A 17,877-nucleotide genomic window follows, 5' to 3' on the forward strand; every position below is an offset into this window, starting at 1 on the left:
TGTAGGTAGCAGACTTTACTGAAGATTTGGGGGGACAAGGGTTACATAGCAAAAATACAAAAACTTAAAGTTGAATATTAGACATCCACGAGCTTAAAAATAAAAAGACATTACCATTCCAGCCAACTGGGCTCCAGACCCGTACAGCAGCACGGGGGCACCTCCCCCGTCCTCTCCCAGGAAGTAAACCGAGCCCAATCGCAGACGGCCTCTTACTCAGGGTGGCCTGGCCCACCATTGGTTGCGCGCTCCCTGTCGAGGAGGCCCCTTCCCCGGGGCCTCTTCCCCCTCACGTGCCACAGACTTATTTCCTCGGGTAAGAACACTCCCCATTTCTGAGACCCAAGGACAAAAGTCTATGCGTGGTCTCTGTGCTGGACAGTTCCCACGACCCTGAGAGCCAGGCCACCTCGTGGGCCCAGGCTGACACATTTGGGCGTTTTCTGTGAACGTATGTGCGCATGCGTGTGCATGTGGGTGTGTGTGTGTGTGCGTGTGCGCGTGTTCGGGGTGGAAAGAGCAGAGGTCAGGGCAGGTCCTAACACACCTAAGTCACCACCACTTCCTGGGTGCCCACCGTGAGCTCAGGCTGTCACCTCTGTCCAACAGCAGCCCCAAGTCAAAGCCATGTGAGTCCCATCTAACAAGCGGGGCTACGAGGGTCTGGGAGCGGGGGCTAACTGCTCGAGGCTGCGGAATGTGGCAGCAGCCACTCTGGCTTCTTGAGAATGACACCCGTCTCGATTTAAGTCTTTGGGGCACAGCTTCTTATTTTCACTTCTGGAGCTGATACACCAGGTAACAGAAGAGGGGCTGGGACATGGCAACTGCGGGCTACCCCCGCCCCCGAGCTAAAACCCATTGCCGCTCTACCTCACACCGTGCAGGTCTGGACCGGGGAGCGCTGCACACCCCACAGAGCCCCGCACCAGGCCCGGCACCGCAGGCCAACAAGAGCTGCCTGCCTCCTACCTCCAGCCCCGTCAGTATGCCCTGCCCACTGTCCCCCAAAGCCCACAGCTGGGGAGAGGATGCAGGTGGCACAGTCTGAGTGTCCCAAGCCACGGCTGCCCCCCGATCCTTGCTCCACCAGCTTTAGTCCTGAAGGGCAGAGTGGGTGTCTACACACGCACCCATGCACACATACGCACCCTAAGCCCCTCTGTGGGGGCGCTCACCCCACTCCACGGAAGTCACTGGTGGCCACTGAGGCAGTGTGCTCGGTCACCGGCAGACCAGAGGTCTGTTTCCATGTCCCCAGCCCAGCCATGCACCCGGCTAGCTCTAGACAGGTCAGGAGGGCCAAGGACTCCACCCTCGAGGGCTCAGGGCCCTTACCTGCCGGGGTGCAAACAGCAGGAATCGCACTGCCTGGTACACGAGCCCTCCTTCGGCGGATGTTTACTGAGCACCTGCTGTGGTCCAGACCTGGTGTTTGGTTTACAGAAAGTAACAGACGGAGGAAGCTACAGTCTCCACCCACAGACAGAGTCTGGGAGGAAAGACAGACCCAGGAGCAGACAATTACACATGCTTCTCTGTGGGCCTCACCAGCCCTGGCGTCGGTTTCTTAAAAAAAAAATCGAAGATTAAAGATCAAAAAGACTTACTCCCTTGCTTCAAACACTTCTAGGACCTCCCTTCGCATGGAATAAAATCCAAAGACCTTGCCAAGCTAGAGGGTGGTGGGCTGGGAGAGGGAGCTGGCTTGCGTCTCCTTCCCCCTCGCCCCCGGGGGTCTGGACGGCTGGCCCGGGGCCTGATCTAGCCCGTCGCCCCTGTAGCTTAGCCCATACAGCTCTCTCTTTCTGCACCTGCCCCACACCATACCTCCCTGCCTCTCCTCACAATGCCTTCCCCTCACCTTCCCCAGGCCGCAAGGCTTCCCCAGGGACTCTCACGTCAGCACCCTTCTCTGCCTTGAAAGCATGTGTCAGGCTATACGTCCCATTACTTGCTCACTTCGTTTTCTTCCTCAGTGGACCCTGTCTGCCTGGGTCAGTGATCCCAGCACCCGGCATGGAGCAGAAGCAAACAGCTGCTAACTGAGTGAGTGAACACATGAACACTCCAGGGAAGTGAGGTCACGGCTCTGTGCCCTGCCTCCTGCACCTGTCCCATGGGGACGGCACAGCGCCCCTGACTGAGGATGAGAAGGGACGACAGCAGTCCCTGTGTTCTGGGTCAGAAACAGAAGGCTCTGCCACACAAGGGCAGGTGTGACTCACCCTTCCGCATGAAAGGGGGTGACCGCGTGCCGGCCCCTGAAGTACGAGTAGGAGTTCTCCAGGAGGAGGAGAGGCCAGGGCACAACTGGCCAGGGGAAGCTGCAGGGCCAAGGCCTAAAGGCAGGGAAGGATGCCTGATTCAGAGGGCGCAGGGAAGTGCCAGACAAGCCTGGGAGAGTGGTGGGCCAGGTCAGGGCTCCCACTGGCCCCCAGGGCCACAGCCCGCACCGTACCAGGGGGAGAGGCATCTACACCTGCATTCCCCATGGCTGAAAGGTCTGGAACCTACAGCTCTAAGTACGTGACTTTCCACGAGGCAACTGAGGTCAGCTCCTGAAGAGAAGGGAGCATGCCCAGCTCACACCTGGCCCGGGCATCTGCCCTGCCTCGCTGTCACCGTGATCCAAAGGCTCATCTCCTGACCCCCTGCATATGTGCCACGGCCAAGAGGCTGCTCACGCATCCTTGTGAGCATCTGCCTGAAGGTCCAGTCAAGCCAGAAGGGGAGGCGTCATGAGTTCTCCTTATCCAAACAGCCCGAGGGGAAAGGCGCAGGGTGAGGGTTGTGACAGTGACCGGGAAGGGGCGGGAGAGCCTCACACAAACCCGCCATGGACATGTGAGCACATGCTGTCTGCTCAGGGCCTCCCGGACCCCATGACCCCCGCCCCACAGCACGTCTTTTATGAGAGCCGACCCCCACATACAGTGGAGTCACGCAACTTGGCACGAGGTCTAGCAGCAGTCCAGAGGCGTTTGGTTAAAGTTGTTTTCTGGGGAGAAGAGGCAGCCCCCGGCTGTGAGGGCAGGACACCAGATAGCTGGCTTCCTTTCCCCATCTGGAATGCTGGCCAGCCTTCGTCCCACCTGCTTATCTAAGCACTGCCCATCCTCTAAGGGGCAGCCCCTCTCCACCGCAACCTCTTCCCTGGGTCTCCCAACCCCTGCTCTCTGGCAGCTCTGAACTCCAGCTTCGGTGAGGCACAGCCAGCCCCGCTTAGGAGCTCTCCAGTCCAACTCTTCAGACTGCAAGCTCCGGCTATTAATAATAATGTATATTTCTCGAACACATTTATGTGCTCGGCACATTCTAGGCACTCTACGTATCCGAGGTAGGTACTCTTATAATACCCATTTTACAGATGGGGAAACTGAGGCACAGTGAAATTAAGTAACTTGCCCCAAAGCCACAAAGCTACTCAGCGACTGAGTGCCAGGATTTTGACCCTAGCTGTCTGACTCAAGCCCTCAATCCTAACCACCATTCCGTGACACCTCCTAGATGCTGTCTTAGTCACTTCTGTACTCCCATAATAGCTCCCTGAGTGCTGGGCACAAAGTAAACACCTGCCGGTTGAACCTCCATTCCCTTCTGCTCCAGGCTTCTGGAATTGTGGTTCCCACTAAGGGTGATAAGAGGGCCACTAGATGGCAGCAAAGAACCAGACCCAGGCCTCCCTGAGGGAGGGGAGGATAAAACAATTACATTCATTTAGTGCATCTTGCACCAGGCACTTACAGACGTCCGCTCTCCTTCTCACTAAGGCCTTCTAAGGTCGCTGCTATTGCCCCATTGCCCTCCCCTTTACGGAGAGCAAAGGACCCCAAGGCTCAGACAGGTCAGACAGCTAAAAATCCCGGGACTGAAGCCAGGACCACCAAAACCCTAAGCCTGTACAGTTCTCTGAAGAGAGAAACCAGGGAACCCTTCACTGGTTCTCCCGAGGCCCAGGGTGGGCTCCACAGCCCTCCTCCACCCACAGGGCACACAGAAACTACCACTGTCCCGGGAGGGAGCGCAAAGCCTGGGCTGGCTCAGAGGCAGTCACCACCCAGCAGACACCCCAGCTGGCAGGGAGCCCAAGGTAGGACTCACAGAACACGAAAACTGGGTGGTCTTAGAGACCACCGGTCCACTACAGACCTATGACCCACCTTCTCGGCCTTCACCCCCACAAACAGTGCTGCGTGACACCAGCCGCACCACCTAAACTCCACAGGCTGGCCTCAGCGCCGCCACCCCCGCCCTCCTGGTCTCAAGCTCTGGGTTATGGAACCCACTCTCACTGGGGATGCATGAAAACTTCTAGAGTTCTGGCTACATCCCCTCCCGGCCTTTCCAATAACTGTCACCTCCACACCTAAAACCTGAGCCCTGGACTGGACCAAGCCTCCCTGTTGGCTGTCCTGCAGACAGGGCACCAGTGGTGGCCGCAACACCGTGCACCAGTCCCTGCAGGGGCATACGCGGGGATGCCCAGCACAGAGCCCTGAACCCAAGCCCCGACCCCCTGCGCGGCCGGCAGCACAGTGCAGGGCTCGAACGGCAGCAGGGGATCCATCCCATCGGGAGCTCTGCATCTGGCGACATTCCTGGCCGAGTCCATGGGGCACCTGTGGGGCTGCTTCTGGCCTGCTTCCCAGTCTGCTCCCCTTCTCCCACAGTCCCTCCCGAGGCTCAGACAGCCAGATCAGGTCCTGGGAAAATACACACCATCTTGGGTTTATTTGGGGTTGGGCATTGCAGGTTCAGGCACAGTTTGTTCCTGGACAGGAAGAGTCGGGACCTCTCCGCTCTCCTGGCACTTCGGGCCTCTGCAGATCCCCTCCCCACATCCCTGCACACACGACGTCTCTTCCCCCCTCCCTGCTCCCTGAGTCTCTTATTCCTTCACCAGCCGGTAGATGTGGTGCTGAGCCCCGTGCTCGCTGGCTGACACCTCGAAGACATACGCGACGCACAGCAGTGTCTCCTGCGTGTCTCTGTTGGTGACCACCTGCAGGGGACGAGAAAGATGAGAGTTAAAGCCCCAAACAGGAGCACAACGTTGTCTCGACCCACTGATCCCTTCCTGCCACACACCTGCAGCGCACCTGCCCCCCGCCACGCACCTGGAGGATGGTGAAGTTCTCCAGCACGCTGTTCATCATGTACTTCTCGGGCAGGTGCTTCAGCTTGTGGATGAAGTTGATCATGTACTCGCAGAGCGGGGACCGATGAATGCGGTAGGAGTAGTGGCCGTTCTCATAGCGGGCGTACTCTGTCTGCAGGACCCAGGGGGCAGCGGGGGCTTAGAATCTCTCTTGACCACTTCCTGCCCCGGCCCAGCTCTCTGGGGAAGCTCCGTGACCCACTCACTGTCCACCTCCTCCGTCAGTGACAGGCAGACCAGGCCGAGGAGGAGGGAGCTCAAGGACATAAACGCAGTGGCACTAGGCAAGATGGGACAGAGCAGTGACTCAGTCCTGCCAGCATATGGACACACACTAATAGGCACGACAAGGGCGCGGGAGCAGGGTACGTCTGAGCCACACTGCAGGGCTGTCCCGATGTTGATCTCCCGGGTGCCAATATAATACTCTAGCTAGACAGGACGCTGCCGGGTGAAGGGACACGGAGTACAATGGCACAGCATGTGGAGCTCTAATTCTCTCAAAATAAACATTTAATTAAAAATAACTCAAGGGGCAGGCACCTGGGTGGCTCACTGGGTTGGGAGACTGTCTTCAGCTCAGGTCATGATCCCGGAGTCCCGGGATCAAGCCCCTCATCGGGCTCTCTGCTTGGCGGGGAGCCTGCTTCCCCCTCTCTCTCTGCCTGCCTCTCTGCCTGCTTGTGATCTCTCTGTCAAATGAATGGATAAAATCTCTTAAAAAAAAAAAAACTCAAAAAGCATTTTATAAACCACTATTGGTGCAGAAAGGGTTTTAGGCACTGGTGTGTTTCCACGGTCCCCAGGTGACCGCAGGGGTGGCAGGGGCTGAGAAGCCCGGGGCTGGGTGTGCTCTCTGCCCTGGTGCCAGCCTGGCATCGGGTTGGGTTGGACATGAGCTGGGTTACCGATAACTGGCGGGCGTGTGAGGGGAATAGCTCACGGACTCAGACGTGGGCAAAGTGGTGGGGATAGGATGAAGGGCAGCCTGAGGCAGGGGTGGGCCTGCCTTAACAAACACGCGGGGTGGGGGTGGGGGGCTCCTACCTCCACTTTCTCTACCACCTGCTTGCCAAAAGAGCAGACCTTGGTGGAACAAGTGATTATCATGTTCTCCGGACTCTCGTACTGGCTGGAGACCCCGTAGAAGGAGCTGCCTTCATCCTCGATGTTGGTGTTGAGGTCTGCCTGGAGGAAGACACAGGGAAGGCTCACAGTGGACTGGTGAGTCAACAGAGGCCCTGCTAGGAATAGACCTACGGAGAACTCTGGGGCCACCGTCCAGGTTCTAGGGCCAGCAAGACATCAGAAAGGCCTGAAAAGAACTGGGAGAGTAGGATCTTGGAAAGCTTCCACCCTTCTCCATAGCCAGGCCTGGCGTAAAGTCAGGGTGTGTTACCTAAACAATGGAAAAAGAGAACACTGTCATCTGCGTTAGTCGTAGGCCTCCGCTACCCATTTAGGCACCAAAACATCCAGCAGTAGGGCCCCCAACTTTGTCTTTAGGACTTCAGGTTTTATGGTTTTATAGTCTAAGGCTTTGCTCTTGTTAAACTGCAAACAACTGAATCTATATCAGTCATTTCTATTTTAGTATGAATTTGTCAGATCCTTTCCAGAGTCAATTTTGATAGTGCAGTAAGCGTGGGAACAGAAAGCCAGAATGGGAGACTGGCGGAGGGGAGAGTAGGAGGGGGTGCTGGGACTCCTCTCCGTCTCATCCTCCAGTCCAGCTGGTCACTGGACCCTGCCAGTGCTCTTTTGGAAACGGCTCTGGGGGCCGGCCTCTCACCCATGTCTATGGCAGTACTGAGTCCAGCCACCCCTGACTTTTCACATCTCTGCTGCAGCCTCCAGATGAACCCCCCTCCACTGCTGGTCTTCCTCCCTTCGGTTCATTCTCTACGTTCTCTGAGAATTCTCTTCAAAAGATGAGTCTAACTGCACCCCTCCATGGTTAAAACCCTTTCACTGACCCTTTGCCATCAAAGAACCTGATGCTTGCTCCCCAGCCTGGTCTGGGAGCCCCTGGTCCCCTAGATCAGCTTCCTGCTGTTCCCCAACACACATCTTTTCTTCCTCTGCTGACAGCAGAGCCTCAAGTGCCTCCTGCTGGGTGTTGGGTTGATTTGAAATTTTTCTCTTGGCCCACAGGGGGTAAGACTCCCAGTTTCACACACATCCCCTGCAAGTGGGATAGAAGCAGGATCTTGGCTTCAGCATGACCAGTGAGGCTCCCTGACCACAGGCCTGGCCCAGCCCCACAGAGCTGACAAGTGACGAGACGCAGGTCTTCAAGCTCCCACTCCCACGCTTACTGCGTCCGACAGAGTTACAGGGACGGAGGGAGAGCTCAGATGAGACAAGTCCACGCCTTGGCAGCTCTCGGGCAGACACTGTGCTTCTGAAGCCCTAAGCCAGTTAGGGGTCCCCATCCCCCAAGTTAGGGGCTCCCCAGTGAATCATCTCATCTGAGCCAGGGCTTGCTAGCAGAGCAATTCAGAACTCAGAACAAACACACAGATCTAAAAAGGCTTCGTCTGAGGGTGCATTCTCTCCTCCCACCCACACAAGCAGCCTGAGCACCGCCAGGCTGGACCCAGAGCACGGCAGCCCCACGACGTAGAAGCTCCGGATGAGGCTGAAGAATCTGACACCAAGGCCTCCTCTGAGCAAAACTCAGGGGCTCCCCAGAACCGCGGAAGGTTCTGGCACTATTCAGAGTTGGGCACCAGGCAGTTCTGTTACCAGCCATTAGGGGATGCTCAGTTATTATGTTTCTCTCCTTTGGGGAAAGAAGTTTTCCGAGAGGAAGAACATTCTCTGGACTGCTGGGGACTGGTTCAACGTCTTACAGCACAATGAAAGTATTGGGTCGCCACAAGGGCCCGAGTTTCCTGTTGAGTTTACTGAGGAGGGCCTGTGTTTACTGTGGCGAAATGAAGACAATTGCTGAGTGAAAAAAATAAAAGGCAGGTTATGGAACACAATGAGGATATGTTAACTTTCATGATGAGAAAAAGAAAATAGGCTGCTTTCACGCTGAATAGAATGGCACAGGTTTAGTGCACTCTGCAATGGTTTTAATGAGGCCACTAGGAAGAAAGGAGAACAAGGAATTCCAGCTACATTCAAGGCTCAGCCTCTGAAATAAATAGCAGCATCTCGGCCCTGGGGTGGGGATGGAGCTGGGCAAGCAAGGGGTGCCCCTGAGTCCTGGCTGGGGGTGGGGCAGGGGCGGTCCTCGCTGGGTTGGGAATTGAGGGCCGCTGGGACCCAAAAAGGCCTTCCAGTGAAGTACGTGGTGAACTGGGACCAAAACCCAGCTCTCCGTCTCCTATTTTCCCCGCTAAGTCACATGCTCCTCCTAGGAAACCAAGTTTGTCAGACTTCTTTAAAAAGGAACAGTTTGCTCAAAGTATGCTGCAGCCAGAAGCACAGGGCAGGAGCGTGAAAAAGAGCTGGCAGGAAGGTTGGCTGCCTATGAAGGGCAGGCACCCGAACACAAGGGTGGGTGCCAGCCAAGGGGCAAGGCCAGGGCACAGAATGATGGCGCTCGAACCACAGCCACCGCCGGGGTCCTCTTGATGAACGACAGGCTTGTGTAGCACCTACCAGGGCCCTGCTCTGTCCCCACTGTTTTCTCTTAAATCCACTCATTCCTTACGTCCATGCTAAGTCCAGGAAATCAGTCAGGAACTCTATTTTTTTCAGTGATAATTACTGCATAACTATTAAAGGAGAAATATTTGTTTGTATGCCACCAAAAAGAATGCTGTGCACCAGGGCTGGGCAAGACCGGCCCAATCCCTCCCAGGTTCTTCCCAGCGCACAAAGGTCACAGCTGCCTAGCGCCCCCGCACCGCCCTGGACATGCCATGCCCTTCACCACCTTGTGCTGCCAGAATCTGTTCAGATGGCCTCGGCCCCTTCCAGACGGTAAGCACCCTGCCAGCAAGGACTCAGCTCTCCAGGGGCTCCGGCCAGGCCTGGGGCGGGGCCCTCCTCCCAACCCGGTACCCCGCCCCCGCCACGGCTGCCGCCTGTGGCTGTTCAGCCTCTCACCGCTGGGTGGCGCTAAGTGAGATGGGCCGTGAGCCCCGCATCCCTGCCCCACCATAACCTTCGCCCCAGCAGACGCAGGTCTTGGTCCTAGCCTCCCACTCACCTGGGCCTTCCATCCCTCAGTCACCCATGTCTCCCGCCCCAGCCCAGCACAGTCAAGGGGAGTGGGGTCCAGAGAGGCTGAACGTTGTCTCTGCTGTCAGGGAATTCATAACTGGTGGGATAGCAAGGAGCATGAGTGCGATGCTGTGAGTGGTACAGAGAGAGGAAGAGAGGAGGTAGTGGGAAAGAAAGCAAGCTCCTGCTGTGCATCCTGGGGCCGGCCCTGTGGCCACGGCCCCGGAGCCAGCAGATGTGGGCGGTGACACAGACAAGCCCTGCCCCCCACCTCCTCTTGGCCTCACTGCCTTATCCTCCGGAGGACTGCCCCACACATCGCACACTTCGCACACTTCTTGTCCACCCCTGCACCCCCTCACTCTACCGTGCTGGTTTTCTCTTTCTCAGCAGAAGAGGAAGGCTGCCCCCCCACTCGCCCTCCTGCCCTCCGAGTGCCCCCACACTCTCCTCCCTTCGCCCTATTCATAGCTGTGGTGTGGGTGGGCAGCCCAGGCGGGGCCTGGAACAGGTGTGGGGGATCGGGTGACGGACAGATGAGCCGAGACAGCCGCAGCCCAGGAGAGGGGGCCGGAGGGGCTCAGATTCATTGTCATGTGCTGGCATGTGCCTGGGAGAAATGTCAGGGCCCAAAGGGAGCAGCAGGCTGGGATGGGGGCCGGTCTGATGTACTCTCCTCCCTCCGAGGCCTCAGTTCACCTCTGCCCGGCATTTTTCAACTTGCAGACTGGTGTTAACAGCCCTCAGTGTCCCCGAGCCCCCTCTCTCCTGCCCTAAGGAAAGAGGTGGCCCCAGCTGGTCCCACGTGTTGTGGGGAAGGAAGAAGAGACTTCAGCTTCTCAGTCCCCGCGCCAGCCCCTGCATGTCCCACCCAACAGAGCATAGTCTCACAACTCAACCCTCCTGCACCCCACGCCAGCTCCAGCTGGAAATGATCTGTCCCCCAGGCAGCAGCCTAGGAAATACCACCACGGCCCCATCAAAGGAAGAGTAACTTCCAATGGGGATGGGCTAGGAGGCTGGGTTAGGGACATCAAAGTCCTCCTCCCACTCCAAGAAGGCCCTGGTCAACTCCCCAGCATCTAGAAGGGAAGGCTTCAGAGGAGGCTGCTTTGTTTCCTTTCTAAGGGAGTGCCGCCCTGCCTCCCAGGGGAGGGAGTGGCCAGGCCAGGGGCAGGAGCGGAGGGTTCCAGATGGTTGTGAGGACCCCAGAGCTGACCAAAAGGCTCATGCTTAGCAAACAGGAGCATTTCCTTTTCCCCCATCACAGAATTTGTACAACCCTGGTGCCTCTGCCCACCCCATACAGGAGGGACCAGATGACTGCCCTGGAGCCCTGGCCACTGGCAGGCCCCCATCTCTGGTTTCACCTATCCTTTCCCTGACCAAGTGTCTGCTCTTCAGAGAGGGACTGGCTCTAGAGGCTCAAGCAAAGGGCAGGGCACCTTGGGTCCCTCACACAGCCTCCTGCAGACCATTAAGAACAAAACTGCTGATGGTTCAGATGGAGAAACGGGCCCAGAGAAGTGGAGATATACTCAGGCCACGGCTCTTGAGCTGCAGAGCAGAGACAAGAGCCTCTACATCCCAGCTGGAGCCCACTGCTGCCCCTCTGCTCCCCCAGGACACACCAGGAGGGCCCCACTTATAGCCCACCACACTCCCCTGTATCTGTACACTAGTTATTGCCCAAGAACATGTGATCTGCTCCAGATCCTCCCACTTGGAATGTGAGTTCCTGGAAGACAAGGGCCATGTTGGGTCCACACAGCAGGGGCCACAGGTACAGCCCACGCGCAGAGTGCAGGGACCACACAGAGAACTGGCCTGACCAATTTCCTCAGCACCAACTGTCCCCTCCCTTCCTTCTTCCATCCATCCCTATCACCAAATGATAAATGAAAGCATCAGAAGGAAGGAAGGGATGTGGGCCACAAGCAAGGCTGGAGAGAACATTCTAATTCCTTCCCCCTACTTGCCCACTCTCACCTGCAGGCAGGACAGTCCTCATTTTCTTTTTCTTTTTTTTTTTTTTAAGATTTTATTTATTTATTTGACAGACAGAGATCACAAGTAGGCAGAGAGGCAGGCAGAGAGAGAGGGAGGGGGAAGCAGGCTCCCTGCTGAGCGGAGAGCCCGATGCGGGGCTCGATCCTAGGACCCTGGGACCATGACCTGAGCTGAAGGCAGAGGCTTTACCCCACTGAGCCACCCAGGCGCCCCAGTCCTCATTTTCTGGAAGGGAAGTCTGGGCTCCAGAGAACCCAAGAAGCCCAACTGCCCAACTCTATCCAGGATGCACAGTTCAGTCTGCTATCTCTGCACCGCCACTATCTGCTGCTCCTCAGGGCCTTGTGGAGCCTCTTATAGGCAATCCACAGCCTTCTCTAGCAGAAGCAGGACCCCACGTAGGGTTACCCCACAGCCACTCTGTAAGGTTGGGCAGTTCCATGTCCTGGTTCCAAGCACACACCCTAGACACACACTGAGTGTGAATCTGTTAAGCTGCTATGAATTGGCTGACCCTGGCAAGTCATTTCACCGCTCTGTGCCTCAGTTTCCCCTCTAGAGAATGAGGTCATCAACTGAACCTGCCTTCAGTGTCACGGCAAGCATGAAACATGCTGATACATGTAAAGTGATGGACAGTGCCTGGTGTAAGCTTCCACTGAATGCCCTGACCTAGGTCATGTGTATGTCACAAGAACGACCACAGGAAAGAGGCTTACCCTGGCTGGACGTCTCAAAGCCAGGCCCTTGCTTACTCCATTCCTCAGTGTCCCCCTCTTTTGTGAAAGGGGAGGCCTAGGATGGTCCTCATTTGGATGGTGGCTAGAAGAATACAGAATATTACTACTAACTAAAAGAAGGCAGGAGCTAGTGAAAAAGGCCCCAAATTCCCCATCCCCCCGCCCCCCAGGTACTGTTCCCACAAATGCCTCCTGCCAACCAGGCCTTCCTTCTGAAATGACAACCTCAGGGTAGCTGAGCCACTGCCTAGAAGGAGTCACTAATCACCTCCCCCAAGGTCCTTCTTCCAAGCCAAGGCTAAGCCGGGACTGGCGGGGCCTGGGGGAAGGAGCACTCAAGAGAGTGTGCGGGCTTCCCCCCCCCCAAAAAAAAAACGCCAGGAGCCCCCTCAGACACATAGCAGGGAACGGGAGCTACTGCGCCTGCTACACAGAGACGCTGCTGACAGCGGCCCATAGCAAAGCCTCTTACTTCCAACTTCAGGGCCAGGGCCAAAAGGGACAGTAGAGAGAGGAAATGGGGAAGTGAAGTGGGGTTAAGCTCCTCCTGGAAAAAGGGAGAAAGACATCCTGCCCCATACATCACACTCTTAAGGCCAGCCTGTCTGGCTGAGGTCCTGCCTGACCTAAACTAGAGCAGCCTCCTCCTCACTTCCAGTCTGGACGGTTGACTGATCCAGCTCAGGACAACTCTGGCCATGTCCTTCCTCACTGGGAAACCTTCTGTGATTCCTCATTACCTGAAGAGAAGGGATGGTAAAGATGTCGCCAAGTGCCACTATCTACCCCATTGCTACACCCATGGTGGTCATCACTAGTCAATCTGGAACCTTCTCCCTCTAGATCTTCTCAAACCAGCATGCCAAACAAGGACTACCAATCTGCGAGAGGTGACACTCTAGTTAAAGCTGCTTTCCAGGACATCTGGTTAAAATGGGAGACGGACCATACAAGTTCATTTTTTCCCTTCCAGGGAACCAACTAGAAACAATAGCAAGGAACTTTTTTTAATGTGTTGTGCCATAAACACGAAGCAAACAGAGGCGAAACCATACCAGCAAGAGAGTTCCACAAATTTAAGAAGGCTAAAGGCTGACCAGAGCTAGAAGGAACTCTACGGGTAAAGGAAGCAAGTGGAATCACAGCCTCAAAGCACCTTCAGAGGTCTTAGAGTAAAAAGTGAGCAGCCGTGGTTGAGCAAGCCCTGAGGGGCTCGGGCCTGGAGAGGCCAGGACAGTGCAGGCAGGGAAGGCACGGGCTTCTTCGCACAAGACACTGACTGAAAGGCCGTACCAAGAGTGGTGAGGCCTCCAGGCCCACCTCTCCCACCCTTCGGCAGAAGACCAAGAAATAATCATTAGAAATTTTACAGGAGGGCATCAGGTTTCAGGGAGCAGGTCAGAGGGGGGAGAGAGAATTGAGTGAAAGCTGCGTAAGAAATGCTTGGATCCCCAGCCCTCACCACTGTCCCACACCTTGGCTGCAGGGACCAAGTATATCCCCTTCTGGGGGCATCATTCAAGGAGAATTCTCTGGAGAAACTGAACAACCCCAAGGAGGGGGGGAAAGGTCTAATAAACATACTGACATTTATTGGTTCCCTCAAAAAAAACCAGATGACTCCTCAACCCCAAGCACCTTAAAGTGCGGCCCACCAGGTGACCCACCAGGTGACAAGTCCTACCCTGTACACAGAGCTCCCAATCACTAAATATGGACATGGCACAAACAACAAAGGAAAGACTCCATCAGACTTCCCCAAAATGAAACCTTCTCTGCTTCAAAGGACACTATTAAGAATGTGAAAAGAGCTGATGGCCTAGGAGACAGTATCTCCAAAACACACCTAATAAGGGACTTCTCTATAATATATAAGCTCAAACTCCATAATAAAAGACAACCCAACTTAAAAATCAGAAAAGGAACTCAACAGACATTCCTCAAAGAGGACAGACAGGTGACCAATAAGCACAAGGAAATGCAAATCAAAACCACAAGGAATCCCACTTCACACCCACTGGGAAGGGTATAATCACAGAAAATAATCAAGTGTCAGCAGGGATGTGGAGAACCAGGGACCCTCATAAAACCACTGGTGAGAATGTACTATGGCACAGCCACTTCAGAGAACAGTCTGGAAGCTCCTCAAAAAAGGCAAAGCGTTGTTGCCATATGACAGAGCAATTCAAGAACCAAGTGTCTCCCCGAAAGACATGAAAACCTATAGCCACAGAAAAACTTGGGTGTGAAGTCCACAGTAGCATTATTCAGACAAGGTGGAAACAACCCAAAGGTCCACCAACTGATGAATGGATAAACAAAACTTGGTATACCCATAAAACAAAGTATTAGGAAAGCCGTAAATAACATTGAATTACATACTTTAAGTCGATGAATTATACGATAGGTGAATTATATATGAACCAAGAATTACAGACATTGTCAGACATCAAAACACATAGAAAAAAGGATGAAAAGGAAATAAATACAAAGAAGGGAACAGAAGAAACATAAACACATGGGTCTTACTTTGTATCCCAGGGAGATAAAAAAAAAGTTGTAGTCATGAAATAAGATCAGGATGCCATCAAAGAACAAGAAGGAACTCTTAAAAATTAAAAATATTGGGGGGCACCTGGGTGGCTCAGTGGGTTAAAGCCTCTGCCTTCGGCTCGGGTCATGATCCCAGGGTCCTGGGATCGAGCCCACATTAGGCTCCCTGCTCTTCGGGAAGCCTGCTTCTCCCTCTCCCACTCCCCCTGCTTCTGTTCCTTCTCTCACTGTGTCTCTCTATGTAAATAAATAAATAAAGTCTTAAAAAAAAGAAGAAATTAAAAATATCATGGTCAAAATTAGACATTCAGTAGAAGGTGGGGCAGAGAATGCCACCATATTCCATTAATCTAATCAAGCACTAATTATACAATGCACCATGACCTTCTGAACCACTAAGAAAAATGCCATCAACTGAACTATGAACACAATAACAACTCAAAGACTCATCCATTTTCTTCTATCATCATAGAACCCTAATTTTATTCAGAATGACAGTTTACTCAACTAAGAGTACAACCACACAGAATAATTAAGTGTTGTGTGTGACTTCCAAGAAAGCTCCATAGAGGATCTCTAGTGATTTCAAGGAGTTGCCGGACCAGCCCTGGACAGTCTATCTCCAGACTTACTTTACATGGAAGAAAAATAAATTACTTATTTATGCCACTGCTATACTGGGTTCTATGTAATATGTACTCAGATACACTTAACCAACTCAGAAGAATTAGAAGATACAGTTAAGGAAATATCCAAGAAAATGAGTTGGAAAATCAACAAAGAAATTGTAAAAATCATAGAGAGTAAGTCCAGGATATCCAAAATAAGACTAATATGGGTTCTTGGATAAGAACACAGAGCCAACAAAGGGAAAGAAATCATATAAGTAAATTTCCCCAAATTTGAGAAACAAAATCTCACAATTCAAAGGGCCTGGCTTAAAAAATCAGAAAGTAAAAACATACATATCCCAAAGCTCATCTATGTGAAACTTAAGAGTGTTAAGGCATAAAAAGGAAATGCAAAATTTTCAGAGATAAAAAACAAAAACTAAAACAAAACCCAAGTGACATAACAAAGGACAGAGAATCAGAAAGTGACCACACTACTCGTGTTTGAAGACAATGGAGCAGTGTATTGAAAAATGATTCTTGAAAGTCATTTCTAGAAAAATGATTAATGACTTAGATCCTATACCCAGTCAAACTATCAACCAAGTACAGAACAACAGGCAAAGACTTGAACATTTATCTATACCACATTTTTCCTTAGGGAAGTACCAGAGAATGCTTTCCAGAAAAATAAGCAGGGGCACCAAAAAGAGAGAAATACGAGATCTGGAAAACCATAGATTCTGCACAGGAGAAAAGCAAAACCAGGCTCCAGAAGGATCTGCTGCACTTCCCCATCACGGGCTAAGTGTGCACTTGTCAGACACTCTTCCCTGCACCCCTTTTCTGTGTGCCCTGGGCCCCTGGGAGGTAAGATCCCAGAGCAGGCACTACAGCTTAGTGGGCTCAGAGGAGATGATTCAAAAGCAGAGAGCTCTCCTCCCTGTAGGGAAAGCTACAGAGGCTAAGCCTATGTTTGGGAAGCTGGGTGGGTGTCTCTCTTGGGGTGAGCTATCCTAAACCTACAGCCTACTTCTGCAGACACTGCCCAACCCAACAGTGGCCCTGCTGTGGCCCCAAAGCGAACTCAGGACTTGGCATTCCAAGAGTCCATGTAGGCTCTTTGCCGACTCCTCCTTCAGTGTCCCCTGAGGTCTTGTTCTAGTAGTCCCCTTGAGGCTGTCATCACCTCTCAGGACAGGGCCTTCTCCTGCTAGCTTGGCTCTCCGGCAATCCCTGTGGCTCCTGGGTTCAGCCTCCCACCACCCTGTGGCCGCTGTGTGCTCAGACCGCCCCTTGCACTAGTGGAAAGGGCACCCAATACCCACTTCTTCTCTTTCCTCCTCCTTATCATCAACATGCTGGGACTGGAAGGAAGAGCTTATCGAAGGGCTTACCCAGAATTTCACAAGAAAAAAGGCATTGGAAGGCCCCCGTTCAAAGAGCTCCTTGAGTCCCCCCTTTTTCTCCGGGAATTTGTCATAGATCTGGCGGATGTCCACGGCTTCGAGGTAGGGGTCACTGTAGCTTGGGCTGGACTGGCCGATGTGCACGAACAAGTGCTTGTTGTACTGTGGAGAGAACAGCTGGATTGAGGGACAGGTACGGGGTAGCAGGCAGCCAGAGAAGATCAGAGCTGGGATCAGAGCCACGCGACCTGGAGCAAGTGACTTCAGCTCTCTGGGCCTCAGTTTCCCAACTGGTAAAATGGAGATAGTAAAAGGACCCAATGTAAAGCCAAGTTAATGGGTATAAAGCCTCTGGAGCTGTGCCTGCACCTAGTGGGCCTAGTTGCTGCTAATAAACAGGGCTCCGTTTCAGTCCTGGCTGGCCACTGGATGCCCTCGGCAAATCACTTCCTACCTCTGGACCTCTCTTAACTGCCATGTCAGACCACCGGCCTAGATCAGGTGTTTTCACGTGGGCTGGACTACCCCTGGGCCCCTCACAGGCACCGGACTACACCCAAAGAAAGTCTACTTCTTTTGTTGTACACACGGGGCTTCTGAATAAGCGTTTGATTAATGGTTCCTCTGCTGAAAACACAAGTTTGAAAACATCAGAGTGAAATGGTCTGTGAAGTCCCCCGGGTGCCCCGCCTCCTTCAGCTCCTCCTCCTCTGACCTTTCCAGAAGACGCTGGTCACCCAGGACACGGACACGAAGGGGACAGGGTGGGGGTGGCGCCCAAGGATGTGGGCTGGACATAGGAGGCTCCTCAGAGCCACAGGGGCAAGGATGGAGCAGGGGGGCTGAGGGGCAGGGCAGAGGGCATGGAGAGAAGAGTGCAGGTCAGGGAGGGAGCAGCAGAGGGAGAGCCAAGAGAACTGGGATGGACAGAGGACCCCAGGGAGGGCTTTGGGGCGGGATCATCAACCATGCCAGGGGAGGAGGGGAAGAGAGGGGCCGGAGTGAGCAAAGAAGAGGGAGGGGTGGATGAAGGAAGGAAAAGGGGAAGGGAGGGCCAGTGGAAGGGAAGACTGGGAAGGAGTAGGGGAACTAAGGGAAACCCAGAAGTGGAGTGGGGCAGAAGGCCAGAGCAGGAAGCCAGAAGCAGGTGGGGAAAGAGCTGAAGACACAGGCGCCTCCAGGAACAGGAGTGGGTAAGAGAGCCGGCCAGA

General features: G+C 54.0%; 1 protein-coding gene across 2 annotated transcripts in view; it reads right to left on the reverse strand.

Moving 5' to 3' along the window:
* Positions 1–17,877, reverse strand: part of TEAD4 (TEA domain transcription factor 4) — a 63,487-nt gene continuing 45,610 nt past the window's right edge. For both annotated transcript variants that reach the window (XM_044226688.1, XM_044226686.1), the window contains 4 exons: positions 16,655–16,828; positions 6,209–6,349; positions 5,121–5,273; positions 1–5,005 (listed from right to left, as the gene is read on the reverse strand). In XM_044226688.1, the coding sequence (XP_044082623.1) occupies positions 4,892–5,005; positions 5,121–5,273; positions 6,209–6,349; positions 16,655–16,828 (582 nt within the window). In that variant the 3' untranslated portion in view covers positions 1–4,891. The remainder of the gene's footprint in view (positions 5,006–5,120; positions 5,274–6,208; positions 6,350–16,654; positions 16,829–17,877) is intronic.

The sequence above is a fragment of the Neovison vison genome, chromosome 12 (genome assembly GCF_020171115.1).
Source record: "Neovison vison isolate M4711 chromosome 12, ASM_NN_V1, whole genome shotgun sequence".
NCBI classification, from domain to species: domain Eukaryota; kingdom Metazoa; phylum Chordata; class Mammalia; order Carnivora; family Mustelidae; genus Neogale; species Neogale vison.